Source organism: Dermacentor albipictus, chromosome 2 (assembly GCF_038994185.2).
Source record: "Dermacentor albipictus isolate Rhodes 1998 colony chromosome 2, USDA_Dalb.pri_finalv2, whole genome shotgun sequence".
Lineage (NCBI taxonomy): Eukaryota > Metazoa > Arthropoda > Arachnida > Ixodida > Ixodidae > Dermacentor > Dermacentor albipictus.
The window spans coordinates 180,499,766-180,526,274 of NC_091822.1; the positions used below are offsets into that span (position 1 = coordinate 180,499,766).

Consider the following 26,509-nt stretch of genomic DNA (forward strand, 5'->3'; position numbering starts at 1 on the left):
TGAGCATTTGAAGTGGCGCAAAAACTGCTTTCGACTTTTTGTCACGACAGAAAACGTCAGAAATGGAGCGTTCACTGAAGCAGAGGTACGCAATTAAATTTTGCTTTCACCTGAGCAAAAGTGCTTCCAAAACGCTTGCCTAGGTTAAGGAGGCTTACAAAGATGACGTCCTGTCAAGCGGCCAGGTTTCCTGGTGGTTCAGTGAGTTCAAGAACAAACGGGAGGCCATTGAAGACATGGAGCAATCTGAACGACCTTCAACCAGTGGTTTGGATGAAAATGAGGCCAAAGTAAATAATCTCCTGGACTCCGACCATCGCTTGAGTATCAGATTAATCACCAAAGACCTCAACATGTGCAAAACAATGGTTCACAACATTCTTATGAAAATTTCAACATGCGGAAGGAAATTGATGCCAAAAGTGTTGAATGATGAACAAAAACGACGACAAGATGACATTCCCCGTGAGATGTTAGTGCAGTTGGAAAGTGAACAGGACATTTTAGAGGGAGTAATAACAGGCAATGAATCATAGGTGTTCCAGTACGACCTCGAAACCAGGCACCAAAGCTTGGAGTGGCACACTATAAACTCCCCACGGACCAAGAGAGCGAGAATGTCAAACTCCAAGGTAAAGACAATGTTCATTGTCTTTTTTGACAAGTGTGGGGTAGTCCACAGAGAAGTTGTAGATCCGGACAAACCGTCAATGCCGTGTTCTACAAAGAAGTCCTTGGGAGCCTTCACAGAACCATCAAACGGAAACAACCAGAGATTGCCAATCCCTGTAAGCTCCACCATGTAAATGCTCCAGCCCACATTACCAGTATCAGGGCAAGCATATAAATACTTCAACCAAAAGAAGAAATCTCACCTGTTCTAGTCACGTTTTCTAAACAGGTGGCTGGATTGCACAATGCAGCTAATGGGTACACAACAACCTACAGGTGAAGTTACAGTTTTCTTGGTTTATTTGTTTCAGTGTCAGTTTGGCCATTGCAAAGCTATATGGACCATAGGAGATCTTAGGGTGCCATGTTTTGGTATACAGTTCCAATGACAAGACGCTCTGAACAAGCTTGAACTGTAGTCATATGGAGTTGAAACAAAGCAAATAGTGTGACATTAGTTTCACATATTTTGTTCTGTGAATGAGTCCCTCAGCTTTCAGCTTAGAAGTTATCTAGGCACCTATGTCTCACCAGCTCCGCGCAATGCTGCAATAGCGATATGACGAACACGCAATGAAAAGGCCGAGTAGCCACCGGGATTAGGTAAGTCATGTGCATGTTACTATTCTGGTAACACTGGCTATACACAACGGGAATACCGGTTATATTTTTATACAAAGCACTAAATATTTCCTGAAACATGAACCAACAGATCATATTGTGATGCATGTCTCGACTCTCTTTAGTAAGATTTTTACCAAAATGAATGTTGTAAAATTATTACAAGAGGCCTTTGAAATGTTTGCAAAGGTGTGAACATGTTGTCCTGTAAATATTTCCTACCACATTTAATAAAACAAATTAGAAATTATTTGCTGTTTCATTTACTCATTTTTGTATCTGCACGCTGTTACAGAATTATACCCATGGTGAGATACTACATTAACTGAATGGTGACAATAAATTATTTGAATTTGGCATCTGGGCCCGTATCTTCCCTCAGTCTCAAACACGATGGTGACTTTCTAAGGGCATTGTATGTTGCCATCTTTACACTATAGTTTACCGTCCAAACGCCAAGGCACTCATGTGGTGCTGCAAACGCTTAACTCGGGGACTATTGGGATCATAGGAGGACTCATCAATCATCTGATGTTGTCCTGAAGGCAATGTGGCCAACACAAAGCTGTGCCATATGCAGCCCTAAAGACAATAAGAAGGCATGAAGCATTCTCGTCATTTCAATAAGGTGATGCAGACTATACTTCCCTTCGCTTGCACATAAGTTGCCATTTTTAAGTAACCACATTTACACATGTTTGTATTGCCCCCCCACCCCCTTGTGCAAAGCCTTTGGGCCTTCAAAATGATGATAAATGAAATGAAATGAAGTGCTACCTGCACCACTTTTGCTCTTTTGTGTAGCATATTTCTGCATTTCATATACATTCGAGTAGAGAAATTGGAGCTGGCCCCAAACCTGAAGCTTCCTTGTAGAGCACTCATGTAGAGGTCAGGGCAGCTTGCTTTTCTTATGCAAGCCAAACATGGAATATGAATACTGCACCACAGAAATTACTGTTCATGTCAAGTTCAAAAGGAAACAGCTTCAGCTTATGCACTCACAGCATTATGCACAAAGAGATGTATCTTCTCCTTCGGGTACTTCAGGTTGTAGATTTTATTCAGGGCCTCTTTCAAGAAAGGTGTGGGGTGCTCCACAAAGATAGCAATCAAAACCTTTGGCAGCTCGGAGTCCTGAGAAAGCAGAAACAGTGTACAATTGTTAATCAGCATCTTTTAATAATATAGTACAAACATTCCCACAAGTATTAAGTTCACGATGCCTCCATCATCTCTCAATAGTTTAGCAACATCATTTCTTTCACTTTATTGTAAGATGCATCAAGAATAAAAGAGTGATCTTGCATCACGACTGCTACAGCAGCTTCTGGCAATGTAGGCTAATGACTATGGATTGCATGACTGTTGTGACACACACAGTAGGTTCCAGTTGCCCCTATGTCTGCCTTTTTGTTATAAATGTGTGTTGACATGCTATAAACGTGGGTCAGATGTAACCCATATTGTTATATTGGTTCACTGCTTGACTGTGTTTGACATTATATCAATGCCACTGACCTTATACCTTCAGTTTGTCAGTGAAAGTTCATCGAATAGAGCACCTAACTCCATAAAGTTTACTGTCCCTCACCTGCCTGCTTACATGCTATAACAGTCAGATGACAACATCAAGATCAAGGTTTAGTCTTGGGAATTTTTGCTGCTTGAAATGACACAAACGTAACTATAATTGTAGCATGCAGCACAAAGAACTCGAAGTAAGCTTGACGTCATGGTTATTTGAAACTGCATTGTGGTTTCACAACTTCAGAAAGCAGAACCATGTTGTAAATACGCAGTAAGTTATTGGGTTCTACTTTGTGAGTCATCATCAGTGAATGTGCATGCAGTATTAGAAGGAAGAAAACACAACCAAGATGTCAACGTTCATGCTTTTTCAGTCTAAGTTTGGGTAAGCAAAGCCAAACATTGATACCAACCAACTTGTCAGAAAGGCTGAAGGTGTCATAGCAGACACGGCAACCAGCTATGTCATTCCAGGACTTGGCAAGGTAGTTTCCAAGGTTGTTCAATATGACCTGCAGCAGTATGGAAAAACAGAATAGAAAGGCATTTTTCTCAAATGCTCTCTTTTCAACAGACGCCTGCTCCTCACTCTTTTCTGGATGCCTTACTTTGTAATATAACAGATTCCCATACTCAGCTTCTATTGGCCAATAGCTGAAATCAGTCAAGAAGGGTGTTTGTATCAGTGCGCTTCTTCCAACAGTTACTGTGTATATTTATTGATGCAGTTTAATAAACAGGCTTAAGTAAGCGAAAACCTGCTTTCGATTATTTATAATAATTACATGCTTCCTAAAGAATCTGATTATTATCTGCTCACAGCTTGGTTGGGGCCATCCGCGAAAGAGTTATACTTTGGCCACCCTCCTTATTGGTGTCGTAGCCATCATGTCTCGCTAATTTCAAATAGTTTTGAATGCTCAGCTAGCCTCAAACCACACAAAACCTAAAATCAGACCATACGCATGATGCAGTCACTCTGGCCGCTCCTGGTTAGACGCCTCAGCAGATTTCGGTTCGTACTGAGCTAATGATAGCGCTTCAATAGGCACAAGCTGGATGTAGCTACTATCTGTCGGTCAAGCTGGTGCAGGACAAAGCTGCTCTGCACCACTTAGCATGGCTAGACTGGAGCATATGAGTGGGAGCATGCACTCAAGCCATCGTGCACAAAGCAAACACTGCACATACACACTACAGTTGCATGTAGCTGCGGTCTGCCACATGGCGTAGATATTGCAGCCACCGACAAGTCTGCTGGCTCATTGCACTGTGACTAGCTGAGGACAACCACATCGGTACGTCGTAGGCACCAAAATCATAGGTATGGAATCTACGTGAACATCCAAAACAAAATTTTAACTGCCTGCCATGGTGACATTCAGTAGACGGAGCTTTATGGGCAAGCCCCACTTCACCATTGCCTTTGCAGTGCAAGTCATTGAAGAAGGAGCATAAACGCTGCTTAGGGGATGCTTGATTGCCAACAGCTACACTGCTGCTGAAGACATTGAAGTACTTTGTGTGGCAAAGTATTTCCGAAATAACGTACTTCAACTTCAAATGCATTTCTCAACTTCAATAAAATGTGGTTCAGGGCCCCTTTAACTACTCCTCTTAATGTTAAAAAAAAAGATTAATTATGGGGTTTTACGTGCCAAAACCACTTTCTGATTATGAGCCCCACCGTAGTGGAGGACTCCGGAAATTTCGACCACCTGGGGTTCTTTAACGTGCACCTAACTCTAAGTACACAGGTGTTTTCGTATTTGGCCCCCACCGAAATGTGGCCGCCGTGGCCGGGATTCGATCCTGCGACCTCGTGCTCAGCCGCCTAACACCATAGCCACTGAGCAACCACGGCGGGTCTCGTGACGGTAAATGCACATGCTGTGTTGGAGATGGAAAAGCCATCACCCACTTCCATGTCGTTACTGAGAACAATGTGGAAGCACCAGAAGCTACGGGAGCAGAAAACATGTCATGACCACCCTGTCTTAACGTCACTATTGGTGGGCACTACTGTCTGAGAAAAGTCCGTGCACCGCAATTTTACTACCTAAGGTCTACGCGCACGACATTTTCCCGATTCTGAGCTTGAACGCACTAAAAGAATGAAGTAAATATTAAGCACTAACCGTCTAGCATGCGGTAAGTGACTACGGCTTCAGCAGTCAGCCAATAGAGTAAGTTCAATGACGACAGGATGTGGAATTCATCGCAATTATATTTAAACTGGAATTACTTTTAAGCGGGTAGATATTAACAACGTTTTACTGTAGTAGTAGCCGTTATGGAATGCGTTTAAACATGAACAGAATAATACTAAAGAAAAGCTTAACCATATATAAAATAAATACCAGAGGAAGTGAACACAAGTTTCAACAAGCACCATCTCTATATGCGGCACCGTACACAACCATGGGCTTTAGTACTTTTCTTTTATTGTATATGCAATCTACTAGCTTTCCCAAGAGTACAGATGCCTATCTATATTAATGAAACAAGTGTAATATTAGTTTAGTTGCAATTGATATTAATGCAAATACAAATTTATTTCCATCATCACTCTAGTGATACAGCTGTAGTGATCACAGAAAAAGAACTTGAGAAACAGGAGGACTGGTCAATAACAAAAAAACATGCAATACGTACTTTGCTAGGCCCATTGCCATGTATGACCAAAGGTGTTGTCCCATAAGCAGAATTATGCAAGTATGGCTCAGAATCTAAGCCCAGCAGCTCCACATCACCTGCAAAGGAACATTTCGTTTATTGGCAACAACATTCAAAATACAACTTCAAGAAGCTAAGACAGAGATGACGGAAGTGCAGGCTTTTTACTGCAGGTGAAGCCAGCTAGCCTTGCAAAGCTTGCTGATAACAGCTGTACAATTAAAACTTGGTAAAGTTAAAACGTGTAGATAAACTCTGGTGTTCTTCAGTAGTACTGGTTGTTAACAAAGGGAAAATCAGGCATCCACCCATTTGTAGCAATTGCTACAAAGGAAACCCATACAGGTTCCTCGAAAAAAAAAAAAAGCCTCGCAGTTGAAGAAAAATTTGCCCTGGTCCGGGACTCGAACCTGGGACCATTGCCTTTCCGGGGCAGCCACTCTACCATCTGAGCTAACCAGGCTAGGCTAGCACATGGTAGGACAAAGTCGAATCTTTCAACAACTCGAAGCAAAGGCAAGAGTTTGACGTAACAGTTCTGTGGAAACCTAGAAGGTGGAGAGAAGTAATTAACAAAGGGAAAATCAGACATCTACCCATTCGTAGCAATTGCTACAAATGCCGGTAGTATGTTGTACACACTATGGTTCATAAACTTCCAGCTCATGCCCTACTTTGCCATGCTATTCCCACTGTCCTAACCCCACAGTATTAGTTGGTAACTAAAAAGTCAGCACACTGGTCTTTGCTATGTTTTTTTAAGAGTCCTGCAACACTTTCTGAATGTGGCAAGTGAACTTTTGCAGTCACGAGGCAACAGTGGCGCAGTGAAAATCAGAGTCAAGCATTCACACTGTACATGTAGCTCAGAGTCTTTTCGCGTGAAAGGCTTCCTGTCTTTACTTCAAAATGTTAGGAACCATGCCAATTATATTTTTTAATTCTTATGCAGGGATAAACAAGATGGCTGCCAGGCAGATTTTCTAAACTATCCAATAATTGAGCTGTTCCTTATACAAAAGCAAAAGCGCAGAAATCGCATGGTGATGACAATGACAATAACGACAATTACAAGAGCATCCCCTTTGTAATAGGGCAGTTTTTCTAATTGCAGTTTTGTAATAGGGCAGTTTTAGTAATCGGGCAGTAAGCCCAATTTTTCTAAATTATCTGGTGTATGTAAATCATTAAATACCTTTGCACATATGCTACTTTATTCACTGTTGAACGTCTGCTTCACTGCGTGGTATCCCTTCCTTTCCACCATCAATCTTTCACCTATATTTTACTGGACTTCACAGCCAGTTTCATTTACGTTTCCCGTACTGTCCTGAAATCCGAACACTTCACTCAAGCCTGCTTCCACATTTATTGCTGAATGAACACTGTGACATTCTAACGGAGTATGCTCAATGGGTCCAGCACCATTTTCAGAAGCTGAGGACAAGTTGTCTTCATCTGAAAATTTTCTCCTATGACTATGCATTCTCAGACACCCTTAGCTGGTTTCACACAGAACAGCAATGCCCTTTGAATTATTATAAAACTTTTCTCATCTGATTGATTCTCATTGTCATGATGAGTAGTGTGTCATCTGAAGGGAGAGGTTATAGCGCCTAGTCAGGCACTTGTTTTCCTTTACGTCAATCCGATTGACAATAATGTACTTGTTGTAAAAATAAACTTGTATTGTATTGTATTCACTTTCCATTAAAGGGACCCTCAAACGATTTTGACGATTTTGTACAAACGTACCGAGTCATTTGGGTAGGTCCTTCTGGTCATTGACGCATCTAAGTGCTCCACGTAAAGTGTGTAATTTATTATAAGGTTTTAAAAATGTACATCGCTGCCGATCGCAGCACACTGCTCGGCGGAAATTTCAGCCGCTTCTACCCATATGACGTAAATCACCCAATTAACGTCAGTAGGGCGAGCTATCCGATTGGCTGCCCAGGGTGCGTCATCGATAATTTTTCAGCATTTATGGAGAACAAATTACGTTCGTAATAGTTGGAATGTTAGTTAATTTGTTTCTATAAAAAGAAAGTAACATAAACAGAATGCACAAGAACAATTTCTCACGACACTTAAGCCCTTTCGGCACACAGCAAGCATCGTCTGCTTGTGTTACAATGCGCTCCATTTTGACGAGAGCTCCTCAATCAGAGTCAGTCTCAGTCTTTTCGCGAGCACCATGTTGCACCACCACCAGACTTGTTGCATTGTGGGCTGCAAATGTAGCAACTGGCAATATGTCAATATATCAAATGTAGCGACTGCCAATATGTATGGCAGCCGACGAGCGGTCTGGCTGCGGTGCATCGGACTGCCACTATCAGATTGGCGCCAGGATTGACGCATTTGCAGCCACCAGTTTACACCGCAGGATTACTACCACAATAGCGTTTTGCAAATACACTATTCGTGTAAACACAAGCGCAAGGGGACAGGGCCTGGCCGTTTGATCGTGTCATTTAACCGGATGAGCGGAAACGCAAATGTGAATGGTCTGCATGGTGCAGCCACCTAATGGCACAGAGCTCAACCATACACAGTAGCAGTAACGAAATGTATTCTTCTTTACTGCTGTTGTAAATTTTTTGCAGGAGTGTAGTCATCAACACATTGTTTTTGTAAATGTTTAAAATCTTTTAGACTTGGTTAGAGCAATATTAGCGCTTTTTTAGCTGGTTAAGCTCTGCACCAACAAGTGGCTGGACCGTACAGACCAATCAGGCCGCTCACGTACATCTACGCTAAAGTTCCTTCACCAGCTCAAGTTTATGCCTCCAGCCATCTGTCGAAACGCCCAGCTCACCTGTGGTTCCCGGAATACCAGACACGCTCGGCGCTGCAACTGAATGCTTGCAATGCACGCTGCTTTGATAGCTCTTGCTTGGGGTCGACTGCCAAGCAGCTGGCGAAGAGTTTCGAGAGACTTTACGCGCATGCTCCTAGACAACTGAAAGTTGACGACATGACGTGCCATCATGACGCAGAGTCAGTGAAGGCGGAGCTTAGCTCCGATCACTCGGCGAACGAGTTGAGGAGAAAATGCATGACTATGGAGGAGCGTAACTTGTAATCGTCCGTAACTCTCTTAATATGAGATACTTCACACAAATTGTGGTGCGAATGATTAACTTTAGCTGTACCCTAGACGTCTACAAAATTTGTCCGAGCCGTATCAGGGGCCCTTTAATTTATCGCTACCAATACGGCAGTGCCACTATATGGTGGTCAAGAATGATACCACTGTGCCGATACTATGGAAAACAAGATAAGGTAAGTACAGTCAGCCTTGAGCAAATCTTTTTTTCTCTCACCTACTGCTCCATTCAGATTCTGGAAAATTTCAGCTTTATGGTCTAGCTTGATGCCCCATTTTCTCTGTAAAGAAAGCAACATCATGTAGGGGTAAGAAAACAATAAGTTGCTTGTCTCATTCTCACAAAAAAGAGGAATATCAGCATTTTGAACTCATAGCAACACTAAAAAACAATGTTTTACTTATGAAATAATATTAATCTTATATATACACAAATGTGAACACTGCACCTCAACATAGAAATATGTGCAAGCTACAAAAATGAAACTGATCATCTAGCATGCAGCAAAAACAAAAAAAAAATTGGCAGTTTCACCCAAAGGACAAAGTATTGAAAGCCATAGCAAGGTGTTACGATCTGGCCAGGTTCATGAACGAGCGGGGGCTCAAGGCACCCTCCGTGAGAGTGATGTTCCGCAGCGTGGTGGTGGTGAACGATGACTGACTGCGAGCAGCTGTGTTCGTCGGTGTTTATTTAGTGCGGTCACCAATGTGTCCCACCGAGCCTGGCAGGCCAACGAAGATTACGCGCGAGGGGGCGTCACATGCTCGTCACACAAGGTTTAATTGTACTTGAACTCCTCAGATGGTGTTCCAATAATATACAGGTTCGAGGTGTTGGCATGACGCAGCAAGGTAACTTCAGCTGCACAGCGGGAACAGCGCCCCGGGTACTACTAGGCGTCTTACAATGCTGCTGTGATGAGGAGCATTGCCAATGGCACTAAAGGCTTCTAACCACGGTGGTGCATGAGATGAGGCCCAAAGGAAACTGTCAGTGTGAGCCAGTGAGTCAGTCAGTGTAATATGCTAGGTAATGTGAGCTTGATGTTTACTGTCAGTTCCTTTCAGACCACTGCATACAAACAGTGACTCAGCAGGAATGATAGTGTGCTTGTAGTGTGTATGCGCACAACATTCATGCCAGCAGCGAAAGGCAGAATACCAGCTTGGCTCCACCACCAAGCCAACTCAGCAGAATGTTGACAGCGTGCCCATTTCACTTTTAGAAATTCGGTTTTTGATGCGAAAGCATCAAATGGTCCATTGAGTGAAAAAGCCAGTGGTGTCTGTAGACACAGAATGGGACCTAAATTCCCAGTACCTGCAACACCCCATCACGAGCGCGCCTCGATGAAACATAGTGTGCAAATCAGAACAACTTCTGCAGTGGTAGCACACCAGATGTTGTGTGAGGGGAGAGAACATCGCCGCGACGTCACGTCACCAGCATGCCTCGATGGAGCAGATACAGTGACGTGATACCGCTGCGACACAACACCACACGCTGCTGCTGCTGCTGCTAGCTGGTTCAGGCAGCACGTACCATTATGGCACATTACTAGCGACACAAACCTCGAAGGCGCTCAGTGGCGTTCAATTGGACATTAATATTTTCACATTCGCAACTCATAAGAAGTGCTTATGTGTCCTCCGATTTTTGTTGCACTATCACAAATCAGCAGATACTGCTATAAGCTGAGAAAGTCACCCACCTTAAGGTCCTCATTAAGGTAAACCTTGGTGTAGAATAGCTGGTCGTCCGCATCATCTTCAAGATCGGAACTAGAAACAATACTGTACACCTGAGGAGCGTAACCGATGAAACCTGGGATTTTAAAAAAAAGATAAAGAAGACCCTCCATCTTACAACATGAAACAAAACACAAACCGAAAGAAATTCCCAAAGCTAAGCAACCTTTCCTTCTATACCAGAGTGAATTGTGATGCACAACCAATAATTGTCATTCACAGCATGCGTAAATCCAGCTTTACATGCATGAACATTGCACTCTCCAGGCTGCACGAATCTCCTCACGAAAAAATATCTACATGAGCATGCACAGGGAAGACAGCTCAAACAATACAGTACACTAACACACAAACACATAAAAAAAGGCACGAAATCAGAAGTTAAAATGCCCTCAATCATCAATCGGCACACAAATTGGCTGCAAGATAACACTGGAAACATCACATAAGAAAGCAATAATGAATGTCTTGTGTATTTTAACTGTACTGTAGTAAAGTCTGCGTAAGAAGGCTTTCTATAATGGACAAAATGTTATAAAGTGCACCCTCAAACCAAAATATGAAAGTAAAATTGTAAGATTCAATAAGACACAATACAACATTAGTGCTATATTGAATTTTCGTTCAAAGCATTAATGAAGTTATTTAAGGTCATATTGTCTGAAAATTCTCATTCTTGAATCATTCCAGTCTTTTCTAATTACCTTTTCTTCCTTTTTGTTTGCACGCAGTAAGAAAAATTAATGCTATAAGTTGAATGACCATTTTCGAATAAAAGTGAAGATGTTAGCAAATGTTAGCATTATTTGCTGCCAGCTTAAGCGTAATAATAAATTGCAAGACAACTGAGTAAAAATGATATGATAAAACAAGATGACACTATATAATTGCTAGCACATGCATATTACCATATCTAGGGCAGTAACTTGCACACTACGGGAACCAGTAACATACAGTACAAAGTGCATTAGCATCCATTCTTTCAACCATGAAACCAATTTTAAGCCAAACCGTAAAGCCAAGCTCCAGAGTGAGACCTGTCTGGATCTTTCATTAAAAAGTAACAGTTTACACAACGCTGTTATACTCATGGTAACTGATTGCATACAGCCTTTGTCAAAAGAAATGAAGCAACAGGAGCTTCACTGTCACTGAGGCCTGGCTGTGTTCTGTCACACCCATGAAGCTACTGATGCTAGAAATCTCTGAAGAGTGAATTGTGGTCACAGGTACAGTGACTTGTTTTCTTTCAGCAAAGGCTGTACACCAAAACACCTACATGTTTTTGAGCTGCACTGCCTTCATAATGGACACACAACACTGAATGCCATGAATTTCAGCCTGCATATATTTCAACCAATACTTTTCACTTTATTGGGTCTGGCTAAAGTTGCTTGTCTCTGTTGGCTTTCAAACATCATAATGAATAGTTAAGAAACGCTCCAAACAGACATCAGCAATGTGCAATTCCAACAAATTTTAAGAGTTAAATCATGCCAGTCAAGAAATAGCACTTTGCAATAGAGCACAGTTGTGCACCAAACAGATGGGAGCTGCTGCGAGACCATATGTATAGTAACACCTTATTTCGGTTACAAGAATAATTTATAAGCTTAGCACAGACACAGACACGCACTGCAGGAAAAAAATCAACAGACAGGTGCAAAGCTTTCAGTGAGTTGAGACAACACAACATGCCACAAAGCCATGCTAGCATAACACTATACAAGACGAAGCAACAAGCGTTCATGGCAAAACAAATCACCAGACAATAAAATCTCTATGCTCAAGACAACAGTTTTGGTGTCACATTTGAACATTGCAGGCATCTGCTTCAGCCACGTTGCAAACTTGAGTCAGGTTTAACCCTACTCTGTAGACCGTGCTCATCGACAGCAATTTGAACCGGATCTCATGCGTATGCATGCTCAGCACATTACTCACCTGCGTATGAGAAATCGGGGCAAGCTAGGGAGTTAGGGCCATTCACAGCAAAGAACAGCACAAAACAAGAATAAGCAATGTGAGTAAAGCAAATGCTTTGGCGGATACACAGTAACACGTGTCACTCAGCATATTCACACTCCTGCTAGACGGCTCTTCAGCTTCAAATAATTTTTTCAGCGCAAGGAAAGACAAGGATATCAGAGAAGCACACAGGGACAGCACTGGGTAAGACAGTACAAAGTAAGAGATCACTTTTACATTATTTTGCCCACTCTCTCACAAACAAGTGGTAAGCATTCTAAGTATGAGACTTTTAAGTTGAGTCAGTTAGTGTTCAAGATGGCAAAAAGGAGTGGCAATGGGACAGGAGATATACAAACAGGACAGATATGTGCCAACTGTCATATGATTTTTATGCAAGGTCGCAAATCGTCTCTGTTGTATACGTTCTGTACAACTCCAAATAAAAATCAGTTGACTTTTTGCATTTCTTTTGTTCCATCATTTGCACTGTTTGCCATGTCAACTGCTCCAAGTACACACAATGTTGCCATTTTAGCAACTAGACTTTAGCAACTATATTTAGCAGCTTCTTGGCATGCTCCGCAGCAATTTTTCCAATCAGCAACCAGCGAATCTTTTAGCGATGTGACTGAATAATTGGCAATATTTTAGACATTTCAAAGTTAAGAAAGCTGTTATGAAAAATGACTTTCTAGAATGCACTTTATTGTTGAAAAGCTACAAAAAGGTGGCCAAAATTTCCTGTATGGTGTATGGGCTCTGTGACCATAATGAATCAACAGTGATCTGCACCCACAGGCGATAATTGGACTAATGAAAATAGGCTTCAGGCTTCACTCACAATATTCATTTTCATCGTTCTTTGCAATACCTATTAGAATGGGTCTTTAGGCTGCAAGTGCTGCAGTTTCCCCAAGTATGTTCTTCAGGTGGACGTTCGCAAGTGTAGCAGTAAAACAAATTACCAAAGCTTATTCCAATAAACTTTATGGCGAGATTAATAATGCAGCGCAGCTGAATACTAGGATATATTAGCTGCACAAAAGCACACATATTGGAGCAGCTGGGCTAATTCACATAAATCTGACCTTAATGGCTCTGTTTCTTATGGGTTTCATACAATGTAATCCCACACATAGGTTTCAGGTGGATCAAGGGGTTGCAACATATTCAATCGATATAAAGGTCACTTAATTGCCACACTGCCCCGGATAATTTAGTTCTCCTTTCCCAAGCGTCCAAAACTAGAAAATTTGCAGGCATAAGTGGACCAAATGCGTCTTTGTGCTGGGTAAATCATGTGACCCACATTCTTTTGAATCGTGCTGGATTGGTAATCGTAAAATCTGAAGGTAAACATGAAATTTGAGCTGTCATTATGCATTGCTTTTTAAATACACTAATAAATTAAATGTCTTGTACAGCCTGTTAGTAAATTCACTGTTTATTCCTGACAGCATGGACACTACATGAACGTGAAATATTTCAAGAAATTATTTATACCATTTTCGTCCACATTAAAGTGTTTCAAAATGGCTGCATTATTGCAAATTCACAGGGCATATCTAGTGGCCATTTCAGTGACCACATTTAGTCTAAATTTAGTGATTACTTTTCTGTTTAGTGGCATGCTCAGAAAAAAGCTGGCAACACTGAGTACATAGGAAGAGGGCTCACTTGAAAACTTGCCAGAAAACTAGGCCAGAAAACTTGAGCTATACAACCAGATCACTTTCCATTTCAACTGCGCACACTTGCACAAAAGAGTGAAAAGTGTTCCGAATACACATGAAGTGGGCTCGTGTAAACAAACACTTAAAAACTTACACCAGATCAGGTTTGTCACAATATCACTTAAGCTGTTAGGAAATGCAGATACTACAAAATGCAGATGCACATTTATAAATATGAAATTATTCTGTTTGAAGTAAATGCCTCGTAGCATGTAATAAAGTCATACTGATAACATATTAGGAACCGCATGAAACAGCCCTTTTTACCATACTGCAATCAACACATGTTATTTCAAATGGGGACTCTCAAAACATCGGTAGGCCCACTACCTTTCAGAGCGTTTTAAAACTGCTTAACAGAGCTTATGGTTAAATTTAAACCCTTTCTGTCATGAGGCAAAGCAGCAGATATATAGTGAAGCTTCTGCAGCTAAAACCAGCTCAGAAAAAAAGACATTCATATAGAACTTGAGAGATGGAAAACGGTCTGCAAAGAAACAAGCCTCAAAATCTTGTATGCTGCCAAAGCAATCAACTATGAACAACTATTTTAGAACCTGTAATGACAGTAAACAACAAACCTACTTTCCACAACATTCACACTAACATTGTGATTGTCAAAGTTACTTGGAGCTCCACAGAATTAAACATAAGAACTGTGTTTCCATGTGTATCAATGCGTACATTGCCATAATTTTGTCTTGGATCAAACTTAATTCAATGAAGAATAATTCACAGGAAGGTCTACAGTCCCGAGGAGTTTGAAAGGACACATCGAAAAGTGCAAGAGGACAAAGTCTTCTTCCTGATGCATCAAAATTGACACTGCCACCCAGGCTGGGTTTAATGATGCCATTTCAATACACATAGCTTTGCCTTTATTTTATTATTATGCACTGTCATAAGCTTAAAACATAAACTAGTCTAACCTAAGCTGAGTGAATACTTACCTCGCTCAAACAAATTCATTTCAAACTTTGTGTTTTCTTTGACCTTTCATTCAAAAATTTTACAGGCATTCCCTATGTAGGTAAACTGTAGTGAATGATTCCAAAAGTCCCGTTGCAAGAAACATCACTGTGGCTGAATAACTTTCCTTGGCTCCACACGACTCAATTTTCCACACATGGCACCTGCAACGTGCTCTGAATGTGTATGTGCATGTAATGCCAGTGGTATAACTTTTAATGTGAACATCCTTTGTTAAATGCATTTTTACCTTTCCTTTTTTTTTTTACTTATCTATAAGTTCTCTCTGCTCTACATTTACAGATGCCTCCTTCAACTGAAAACACACTGAGGCAACACAAATTATACATGGACAGTTTACAGTAAGCATGATTTTGTCATTTGTAAAATGAAAATGTCCACTAGAGAACTATGAGACAAATGTAAATTTATAAAGTTCAAGTTGAAGGAAAGCAAAGCCAGCAAGTCAGCACTTCAGCCAGAAGAAATTACAACAAAAAACTAAAGTTCCATATTTATTCTGTTCTCATGAGGTATTCACTTTCTTAAGGGATGCTGACAATGAATGTAAGCTTAAAACGTAAAAGAGTAATGAAATATCTCGAAAATTTGTGCATGTTGGAAATAAATATGAAATAATTAATTCTTTAAAAGCAATGGAAACAAAGTCTCACCTCCTGAATTGAGAAAACGTTCCCCATTTGCTATTGGATAAGCCTCCTGCACAAACAAAAAAGAAAGTAAATTGACCATTCAAACATAATTCTGAGAGTGGACAGAAAGAGCTGAAATAATTAACTACTCTGTGGACTACGAAAGTATTGAAACACTTCACAACATTAGTGTCTAAATAATGACCTGCTTTAGAACAGGGAACCCAAGTTGCCTCGCTGCTAATGACACTTTAGTTTGACTCCTCCTCGGCAGATCAATAATGAGATGTAAATGTATTGCTTTTATTGTAGTAAAGAAAAATGAACACATTACATTTCTTTTAGTTCAATTTGTACAACTACTTTCCTACTGTCAACTAAAATCAAATTTCAAAAGACCAGAACATAAACCAGACATCACTCAAAAGAATTTTTAAAGCTGATGCTAGTTCCTACAGAAAAAAAAAATGTGGACTGTAGTCATTTGGTCATTTTATATGATTAAATAAAAGATTCCTTGAATATAGTGGCCCAATAGGACAGCACCACTTACCTTAAACATGGGTATTCACCATCAGCCAACAATAAAGATACACAAGGAGAACTAGAATACAATGTGTAATATCAGTAACCCCTTAACTACCGATGATGAGTTAATTCGTTGTGAACTTTCCCCAATTTTTGCACATGTAGATATGTGCAGTTTCTTGTCATTTTTACAAATAAATAATACGTTAGGACTTTTGCAATTTTTTTTTTTCAACGAGACCAGTAAAATTTTAACAGACATCCTATTTTTTTTTATATTTTTTGCAGAAGCTTGGCTCAATATATACAGGTCTAAAAAAATGCTGCACTCCTAAAATATCTTTAGAATTTGTCATGGCACTTAAGGAACTAAAGCACCGTTTCTCATTTATATTGTGTGCTTGAATTTTTCGCTACCTTTCGCACCAACAAGTTCACGGCATGTATTGCAGAGTTGTGTCTATGGGGGCCAAGTTTTTTGTTAATAACATTAGTTCTTCATTAGTACTTCAAGTTTTACGTGCCTCTCAGTGGGCTATGTTTCTGGCTGTGGTTGAGTGAAACACAGATTTGCCCCGGTAGCCCAGTGGCGATGTGCTGTGCTGCTGAGCTCAGGGTCGCAAATTCAATCCCGGCCGCTGCGGCCACATTCCAATGGCGGCAAAATGCTCAAATGCCTGTGTGCCGTGCGTTGGGTGCGCATAAAAGAACCCCAGGTGGTCAAAATGAATTCGAAGTTCCCCACTACTGCGTGCCTCATAATCTGGTCTTGATTTTGACATGTAAAATCCAATAGTTTTTTGTTGTTGTTTTTTTTTAGCGATACACAGAAGAAAAGCGAGAATATGGTACGTCGGTTACCACATTTTGTGACATTGTGTGCCATAGTCAAACTAAGCCAAAATATGGCACAGTTGCAGTTGGGGCTTATGAATACTAATCACAAATTTGGTTGTGTCAGCATCTGGTGGTCGGGAGCAGTACGACTGTGTCAATACGAAACCTTCGAGCAATAGCATAGCGTCTTATAGAACTACACTGGGCTCCTAATTAGCACAGCTTTCAGAACAGAAAGAACAAGAAAAATAAGGGGATGACTACGAAAGTGTGACAGGCCCATAATTTCACTGTTCATAACTGTACTCATACAAGGTTCATTCAAAAATGTCTCATCACAAAACATTTATAATGTGATTCTTTTCAGTACTGGATCCATTTATTAATTTTTTTTAAGCTGTTCCAGGGCCCCTTTAAGGCAGATGTCATTCTGATATTTCCTGCTTAACTGTGCAAAATGAGAGCAATAGCCTTGCTTTTCAATTTACAAGTTCCCAGAACAAAACAGTACTTTAGGAAAGTTGGTCCTGACTCAGGCAGTAAGTAAAACAGAGCCAAGGGACAAAATAATGCAGATGCACAATAAGTGTTCGCATGGTGCAAGTGTTTCATTGTCAACACAAGTCCAAAAGCTGGACTATTTTTTTACACCACATACACCCCAGTATATGTGAGAAATCTACTCATTTATTAATCTACTCATTAAGTTTTATTCCCTATCATTTTTTTCTTAATGTACAACTATGCAGTCTCTTCTATTGACAACATTGTCACAAAAATTGGGCAGCTGGTAAGGCACATTTAAGAATAGGGCAGAATCTAACAAAGGCAGACACAACATTATACCAGCTCATCATTTCAATGGCCCCTAATGGCTAATGACATATCACTTTTGGCACCGTAATTACCAAAGGAGGCGTGCGCAAGGTATAAGGTGGGAGCTACTCGCAAGCATCACTTTGTACTCACCGCAAGACTTTTGTCGGGCCAGCAAAAGCCCTCAGCTGAAAACACAACATTAGAGTTGAACTTGTAGAACTTCCGAAGTATTTCGTCTTCTCCAGCAGTGAATATGACATCGTAACTAGAAAGAGAGAATTTATCGCGTTGTAAAGGGTTGCAACAGAAAAGCACAGTAGTATACAGCATGTCCCAGCTAACTTTAGCCAGAGTTTTAAAATTTGCAAATGCCACGTAGCTGGACAGAACAAGGCTAATGTAGCTTGGCTTGGAGATACTCAAACAATTTTTTTCATTCCACCTAATTAGATAATTATTATTGATTAATCAACTTCTCAAATATGACAATTAGATTAAAAGTGTCAATGAAGAAATTGCAGAGTAACATGAACAACTTCCGATACAGCTTTCTGTTCCTCAATACATGCTACATAATAGTGTTTTTCCGACCGTGAAAGAAGTCTGCGAATACACACAAAGTACCTCAAGCGGCCAGTCGCGTGGCGATTTCGCTCTGCAAACAAAGTAAAGTGTTCTTGGTAAATTTTTTTTGCCCACATAAGCTGCAGAAGAGAAGCCTTATAGTCCCTGCCACTTTATTCATTTGGTCAGGAAGTCAAGCAGCAAGTGACAATATAGCTTGCGTCTTCTTTATTCATTACAATGATTACAGCATTTGCCGTGATTGTTAAAACTGATTTTTCCCCTTAACCGGCCACATTTAAGTGAACAGATGTTGCAAACAGCTTGTTACCCCACAAGATATTATACTGGACTTCAAAACAAATGCAACTGCTTCCTAAGTTACAGTGGTCTCAAACCAGACAGTAACTAGCTGTGCAAGCTTGCCCGGACCACAGTAGACAGTTTAAAAGGACCCTGAATCACTTCTTGAAGTTAGTAAAAAAAACGCCGGTCTGTCGTAGACGCTGCTATGAGCATATGTGCCAAATATTGCTGCACTGCATGCAGCAGGGAATTTATAATCTCCAGTCGAATACAGCAAAAAATTGCTTGCTCTCACTTCCGCAATGTTGTCATGCAGCATCATCGAATGCAGCTCGACCCACCAATGCTATTGGCTGATTTCATGATCACGAGAGCATTCACAGTAATACATCATTGTTAATTTTGAGTTAAGGAAATGAGAAATATATGAATCTGTGATCTTTGCACTGCGAATAGCTGAATCTGCTCTGCCTGGCCTCCGAGACGGAAGTGCCGTGCTACGTAGCAAAGCCTGACACGACCACCATGAGGTGCCACGATAAGCCCTTTCGCGGCTGCGGCACACAACTTTTGACCGGGGCTTTGCCTTCTTGGCTTCGCTGTGTTGCTTACAGCATGCCAGTGGAGACAAAACGAGAGAGAGAAAGCCGGCTATTAGTGTGATAGCTTCACTTATAGTTGGAGGATTCAAAAACTTTTGCAGCAAGAAATTTGTGAGACGACGTCCTTTAATAGTGAGGCCATTCTTATGATTAGTAAGGAAAGTGCTTCAGGGCCTCTTTGGGCTGTATTTTAATGCCTGAATTAAAAGTGGCTAAACTAAACATGCTTTGTTACACATACAAACACAGTGGTATGCTTTGATCATGAGTATATTATGATTACCTCAAATAACAATATAAAACATCTTTCCTGCTAACTTGTTCATGTTTCTCATGCAGCTGTGGGTGTGATATATGCTTGTAGGCAGGTATGTGCCCACAGGCCCATTATTACAACAGTACAGGACAGATTTAGCAGCTGCGTGATAACCCATGATCCCATGGCACAACAGCAGCAGGAAAAAGCTCATAGTTGTCGAATAGCTGCTTAGTGTCTGCAGTAGTGTTCCTTCACACTTGGTACATATTGATACATTGCCCACTGCCCTTCTTCAACAAATTATAAGCCTTCTTCAGCAAATTGTAAACACTCATAAATGAGGGAAAGGCAGCAACTAAAGCTCTGTGGCAAAGCCAGGTTTTTCGTGAGGGATCGGTCATGTTCCCAAGAATGACGACCTGATACGGTAGCCCAGTGGCTATGGCGTTGCACTGCAAAGCTCGAGGTCATGGGTACGATTTCGGCTGCGGTGACCGCAATTCGATGGGGGCAAAATGCAGAAACACTTGTGCACTTAGATTTGACTGCCCGTTAAAGAACTTTAGGTAGTCAAAAATATTCTGCACTCCCCTTCTACAATGTGCCTTATAATCAGATTGTGGTTTTGGCACACACCACATTAGAATTGAATTGAACAGAGGGATGATGATGATGACAACAAGGAGTAGGATGAAGATGTCTTTTTAATTTTATACAAAGGAACCATTTTGCATGAAGTCCACCCAGGACACGTATGACATGGGCCACATGTCACCTATTTTGGAGGATTAGCAAAGGAAAAGCACATGCGAGTGGCACATACAAAATGGGCCAAGAATGGGCAGCCCAAATATATGAAATTTAAAAGACTAAAGAGGCCACCAAAGATTATGCACTATTCCATTAAGAGGTCTGCATGCTATAGAAATAGACATGAACCAACATATATCCAGACAGCATGGAAACGTACGAGACCCAGGATCGTGATCCAGGGATTGTAGGCAGAACAGCTTTGCTTCAAAACACTGTAAAACAGTTCAAAAACACCCAAGCTCTCACCGGACCACCCAAATAGCCAGTTGCTAGTTCGTTCTGTTATAACATTGTAACATAGAAGTATGACCACCTTCTTTAACATAAGTCATATGTTTTGTTCAAAACATGTACTACTGTTGCAACGAAAATTGTATTTTGTACACACATAAAAAATCTGACGCCAGTAGCAAGGTTTATAATGCCACAGTGGCACAGCCAAGCATATGGATGTCTCACCTGTCAACAAACATGATTAATGTCGATGCATCGTCCTTGTAATCTTCTAGGGCCTTCTTGAGGAGCCTGACTTTGTAGCCACCTCCCATTCCTTTAGCCATGTCACCCCCAAGCCAATCTTCATGCATTCCAAGAATCTGAAAGTTGGAATGTGTTAAATTTCATTCCTCATAAAAGTGTGGAGAAATAAGGGCACACTTATCACTGGGACAGGATGACACCTAAAAATGCAGATAGTATATTCTGGCTTATGCATAATTATCTGACCGCATAAACAACAAAGCATAAGCATATGGACAACACACCAGTGAACAGGACGTAACGTGTGTTTAACAGATGTGGAAAATAAAATAGCGGGACAATATGATACATACAGCGCATACCGAGTTATTTGTTTTATAGACTATCCAGAATTGTAAGTCACCTGTCACAGGTCGCACAGTTCTAATCCTTGAGCTGGATTACTGGAAAAGGCAGACATCACTTGCACATGAAATTGAAATGCATAATCGGCTAATTAACAAATTTTCGCAAATTTCTTTGAGCTTGACTGTTTCAAATAATGTGTTCAACGAATTACCTTACAACACATGTTGCCAATTTACTAATTGTACCTACTGATTTACGAAGACAAAACACTAATTTCGATATGTGAATTCCTCAAGCGTGTGACAAAATACAATGACAGTCCAGCTACTTTTGTTCTTCAATGCACAAAATGGCACTATCTAAACGTAAGTGGAACGACAGGGCAGTTCTACCACAAGGTTGACGAAGCATATCTTGATACCGGTGCCATCCTTACAATTCGTTCCAAGTGGACACCTATTCTGCTGCTATTGCAATGATGACAGCAACCAGATAGACTATGGTCCGTAGTAATACAATACCGCTGGCACAATTGTCATTCTAGTCAATAAAAACGCCAGCCTGCAAGAATGCGAGGACAGCTACTTTTGTACTTCAATGCCTAAAATGGCATTTTCTTAATGTAAGTGGAACAACAGGTCAGTTCTACCACAAGGTTGACGAAGCATATCTTGAAACCAGTGCCGTCCTAACAATTCAGCCCAAGTGCACATGCCTTGCCAACTCACTACAAATTAATAATTCTAGTCACAAATTGCATAATGTGCTGTAAGGTGTTTTATTAAATCCTCATTACCATTTTTTGTTAATTTGTCCATTATGCCTTTTGGTTTATTGCGTACGTAATGTCCCCCTCTTCAAGCAGTCACATTCAAGGATTGGGATTGTGCTATCTGCCACAAGCAATCTTTTTTTTTTTTAATTCTACACAGTCTAAAATAAATACCTGTTATGTGTGCCTTATTCTTATATAATGTTGCCCACATCTCACACCCTACATCATATGTCCATACGCTTAACTAAGAGGCCCAACTAGACATGTTAATGCACTGTATTTCAGTACAATTGCCATGCAAAGATGAACAATGTCAGCGCTGCATGACAGCAAATGACAGAAGGCAATGCAAGTGACTATTTCTTTTCGTCATTCTCTCTGTGCACGGATGACTCTAGCCTTACAGTTGCACCTTCGGTCTGTACAAGTTATGCTCTGGAAAATTTTCTCGCTTAAACAACAGCTCAAGGCAACCAAAATTGTCTGCATGTTCTCACTTGGGACCGAGCGCTGCTGTTGCAACGATGACAACATCCAGATAGACTACGGTGCATAGTAATGTAATACCGTCGGCACAATTCTCATTCTAGTCAATCACAAAGCTAACCTGCAAAAACAGGAAGACAGCTGTGTATAAAGACTTTAACTGACTCCTGGATAACAAACTAGACTGGTTTCCAGTTTTGATATGACAGTGCCATGTATGAAACAGTCTTTAGTGCAAACAAATTTAACTGCAAATGTGAACTATGCGCTTAAAGCACTTCCTTGCCAATGTTTCAGATAATGAAGATTAACAATGAAGTGAAATGGACAGGTATCCACATAACCATTTTGTTTGCCTATGAGCTATTGCGCTCTTGTGTATCTGAATTCAGTTGAAAAATAACATTGTAGAGATACCTTTTTAACAGCATGCTGCTTTGACTTCCATGCCAATTATTTTTATTCCTCTCTGGCTGCCAAAAATTGAGAGTGCAATGTTGCTCGCATTGGTGCTACAGTACCATGCAAGCTGCCGCATACAAACAATTACGCTTTCACATGTACTCATTAAACATGCACATCCTGTAGGCACACCATGGAGCACAGAACTTGTTGCAAATTTCGCACCGCAGCTCTTCTTCTCCCAGAACAAGGAACATACATAAAGTTGTGCACGGGTACAATATATACTACAAAAAATATTGACCATTTTCATGGAGCAATTTGTTCTAGACAAATGAGATGGCACTTTCAGTGGAACGCCGCACATCGCCTCAGTGACAGCGCATGAATATGAAACAATTACCGCTTCCACCTTGCTTCTGTATGATCAGTTGTTGGAAATGCAACTGAGTTTTCACTAATGCACTGTGCTCCAATCATGCCGGATTGAGTCATGTCGATTGAAGACGTGTGCAGTAGTTGGCTACAAAATAGTGACTGGCATATTAAGGAATGGAATGATCTGTGTAGACAAGTTCGTGAACTATTGCTGCAACTGATTGTACATGTTACCGGCACTTCGCGATGTACAGCTTTTTTCAAGGATACAGAAATTTGCTCATCCCCCAATGTTGCATCGCTAATCTCCAAAGAAAGTGCTTCAGCCCCAGAACATCCGCAAGAGTACCGCTCGTTAAACAATGACAAAGGGAACAGCGCCGCTTCCTGTCATAGTACATTTCGCACACAATATATGCGCACATGTACCCCAATTGGCATGGAATCGTAGACCCGCTCTATCACCAATGTGTCAATAAGTGAACGAGCCCCCACTTGAATACATGCGCAACATATGCGCGCAAGAAATGACAGAGTACACCGATAGCGCATGAATGGTTGAAGCTAAATGTTTCGTAATGGTCCACAAGAGTACACGAGTTGGTAACGATAGTACATCTTTGCTACAAGGTATTACATGCAATGTACAAGACGGCTACATTTCAAGCCTTGCGCGCAGCAAGAACTAATCTATCGGAACTGAGCACATCCGCAAGCAATCAGGCAGAAATAATCAGATAGTGACCAGACCAAGGAAATTTACCGAGTCAGAAATGTGACATGCTGCTGCTTCAAAGTATTTGCCAAATAAAGAACGGAGAGCAAAACACACTAATCCTGATTCAATTCATGAGTGGAAAGTATGGATAGCTTGGAATACATATTTAGCCTTGCTTTTAAAGCAAGCACCGTATATACTGCTTGTGCCTTTTGGACATAACTTAATCATCTTCCAAAGCGCTTTTGCATGTTCTCTGAACCTGTGGTCAAAGCTTCGTGTTGTCCACCCAGTCACCGTCTACGATATTTCCCGAAACGGAGGTTTGCTAAGTCGCACCGGCGTCGTACACACCCATTGCAAATGTGGAGGCAATGGAGGCAGTTAAGGCAAGCAATGGACGCGTCATCACGTGATCAAACATTGCAGCGCCCCCGAGATCGCCGCGAAAAGGGTCAATGTAAGAAGAAATAAAACGTGACATGGAAAGGTTAATCTGGTAAATGTATACATTCTGTGTGTGTATACTGTAAGACCTGCACTTTCAGCCACTCAATGTTTATGTCAATGCGCACTCTCAGTCAATCAAATACAGCCAATGGAGATTACCTTTGGTTGCAAGCCATAGATTTTTGCAGAGCGAGCAAAACGCTTAAAACCATCCGTTTCATCACTGGCGACTGTAAATATGACTAGGCGGTGAGTACCTGGAAAATAAAAGCAAGCGGGCAAACTGTTAGTTATAAGGCGGCAAAGCCCTTCACCCGGTACGGTTAACAGAAAGTCAACTACTCACCAGGCTTGACTGATTCAGAATCATTCGCAACATAAACTGATTTGACATGCTCGTTGGCATCCACTGGAGGTTGGCAGGCAATGCCTTGGCTGCCACTGTCAGCCGCAACGTTGCAGAAACCTGGCATACATACATAAACGCGTAAGCGCCTCTGCTTTTTTTTTTTCTTCCCCTCTCGCACGTTTCACAATAAGAAGCCGCAAAAATGACACCAAGAGAAACGAAACTCACAAAACCGAAACCTAGCGCGTTTCCGTGGAGCAGCTGATCGCGCTTCTGTTTCGCCTCTTTGCCCGCTAATTTGCGTAAGATAAAAAGAAAGGATTCCTTAAATAAACATGACATCAGCGGGATTCGACAAAAGAAAGCTCCGCAAAGTTGCAATCACTCGACGTACCCGGAGATGAACCCGGAACCTCGGCTTTTGCAAAATGAAAGATCGATACTCTTTAGACACAAAAGAGGCGGGTAAGTTACCAAATACCTTCAAAAGCTAGTGTAGAAGCGGCCCTTCGGGGCACTGCAAAAGTTTACATTCCAAGTTCGCACGAAGTAACGCAACTCCATTAGCTATACGTCCACGCAAAAATACTCCGTGCGCTCCTCTTTCAACTGCATCGTATCAACAGAAACGCCAGTAGCAATAAATACGCGCAGCTTATGTCCCTAAAATACCTACAAGAAATCTTACTGATAACTAAAATTTGTAACTTCTTGACACCGCGTAGAATAAACAATCGCCTCCGCACGCTCCGCTCGTCGAAGCACCCAAGCATCGCATTAGAGCGAGATGCGCTCAGTTAAGTGTGTTGAAGGCTTCGAACACGCGGCATAGTGATCGAGTAGCGACGCAGTTTCATTGCCAATCGATTCACGTACCTGCTTTGCCTTGAGAATCCTCATCGGCGACCGCGTGACGCGAGAAAGTTGCTATAAAGGCGATGACCACCAGCCGTAGCGCGGCCATTTTGAAACGGGGCAGGCAAGGCAGTGGTCCCTTTCCTTCTGAGCGGCGCGAACGAAGGCGGCGGCGCGCTCTCCTCCTCTCTCACCACGTCCTCTCTCTTCTCCAGACTCCAAACCCGCCACTCCCCTCCTCAGCTTCTTTTTGCTGCTCGTTCAACTTTCGCTCGTGCCGTTGTCACAATTTATCTTTTTATTTTTCTTCGCGCCTTGTACGGCTTCGATTCGAGCCGCTCTCTCCCTTCAGAAGTCTCCATTTCCCCCCTTGTCCCGTCGCTCACATCTTCCTAGACGGCCTCGCCGTCCCCGTCTCCGAGGCGTGTTGCAAGGGTGCGGCGCGGCGGCCCACACGGAGCTAGATCAGCGCCCAAGTTGGCATTGTGTCGTGGCGCATATGTTTGCGATCAGCGCACTCGGTTATGCTCACGCAATTCGGTCTCAAAAGTCACGTCTCCGTTCGAAGAGGCAAACACACGTGTAGTAATAATTTGGTATTTCTTTCCTTTTCTTTATATTTACTACTTATGTTAGTGCATGGGGCATTGCGCTGAGGAAACTCTGAGCGCATCTGAGTTAATTGACTGATGCCATATCAGAACGGAATATACATTCTTTTACACGGAGTGCGGAATACCTCTGCTTGTGGTATCACTCGACCACGATCGAAAGATCGAGTTTGCTATTATTATTATTATTATTATTATTATTATTAGTAGTAGTAGTAGTAGTAGTAGTAGTAGTAGTAG

At 41.5% G+C, this 26,509-nt stretch overlaps 1 protein-coding gene across 2 annotated transcripts in view; it reads right to left on the minus strand.

The window, feature by feature from the left end:
• Plod (procollagen lysyl hydroxylase) overlaps positions 1 to 25,803 on the minus strand; it is a 171,924-nt gene extending 146,121 nt beyond the window's left edge. Inside the window, exons 1-12 of one of the 2 annotated variants that reach the window (XM_065453044.1) lie at positions 25,680 to 25,803; positions 24,801 to 24,920; positions 24,614 to 24,711; positions 20,877 to 21,013; positions 18,024 to 18,138; positions 15,711 to 15,756; positions 12,308 to 12,331; positions 10,327 to 10,439; positions 8,829 to 8,892; positions 5,479 to 5,576; positions 3,237 to 3,335; positions 2,299 to 2,430 (exon numbers count right to left, since the gene is read on the minus strand). In XM_065453044.1, the coding sequence (XP_065309116.1) occupies positions 2,299 to 2,430; positions 3,237 to 3,335; positions 5,479 to 5,576; positions 8,829 to 8,892; positions 10,327 to 10,439; positions 12,308 to 12,331; positions 15,711 to 15,756; positions 18,024 to 18,138; positions 20,877 to 21,013; positions 24,614 to 24,711; positions 24,801 to 24,920; positions 25,680 to 25,767 (1,134 nt within the window). In that variant the 5' untranslated portion in view covers positions 25,768 to 25,803. The remainder of the gene's footprint in view (positions 1 to 2,298; positions 2,431 to 3,236; positions 3,336 to 5,478; positions 5,577 to 8,828; positions 8,893 to 10,326; positions 10,440 to 12,307; positions 12,332 to 15,710; positions 15,757 to 18,023; positions 18,139 to 20,876; positions 21,014 to 24,613; positions 24,712 to 24,800; positions 24,921 to 25,679) is intronic. The other variant, XM_065453045.1, reaches the window with a different exon arrangement.
• Between the last annotated feature and the right edge of the window lie 706 nt (positions 25,804 to 26,509).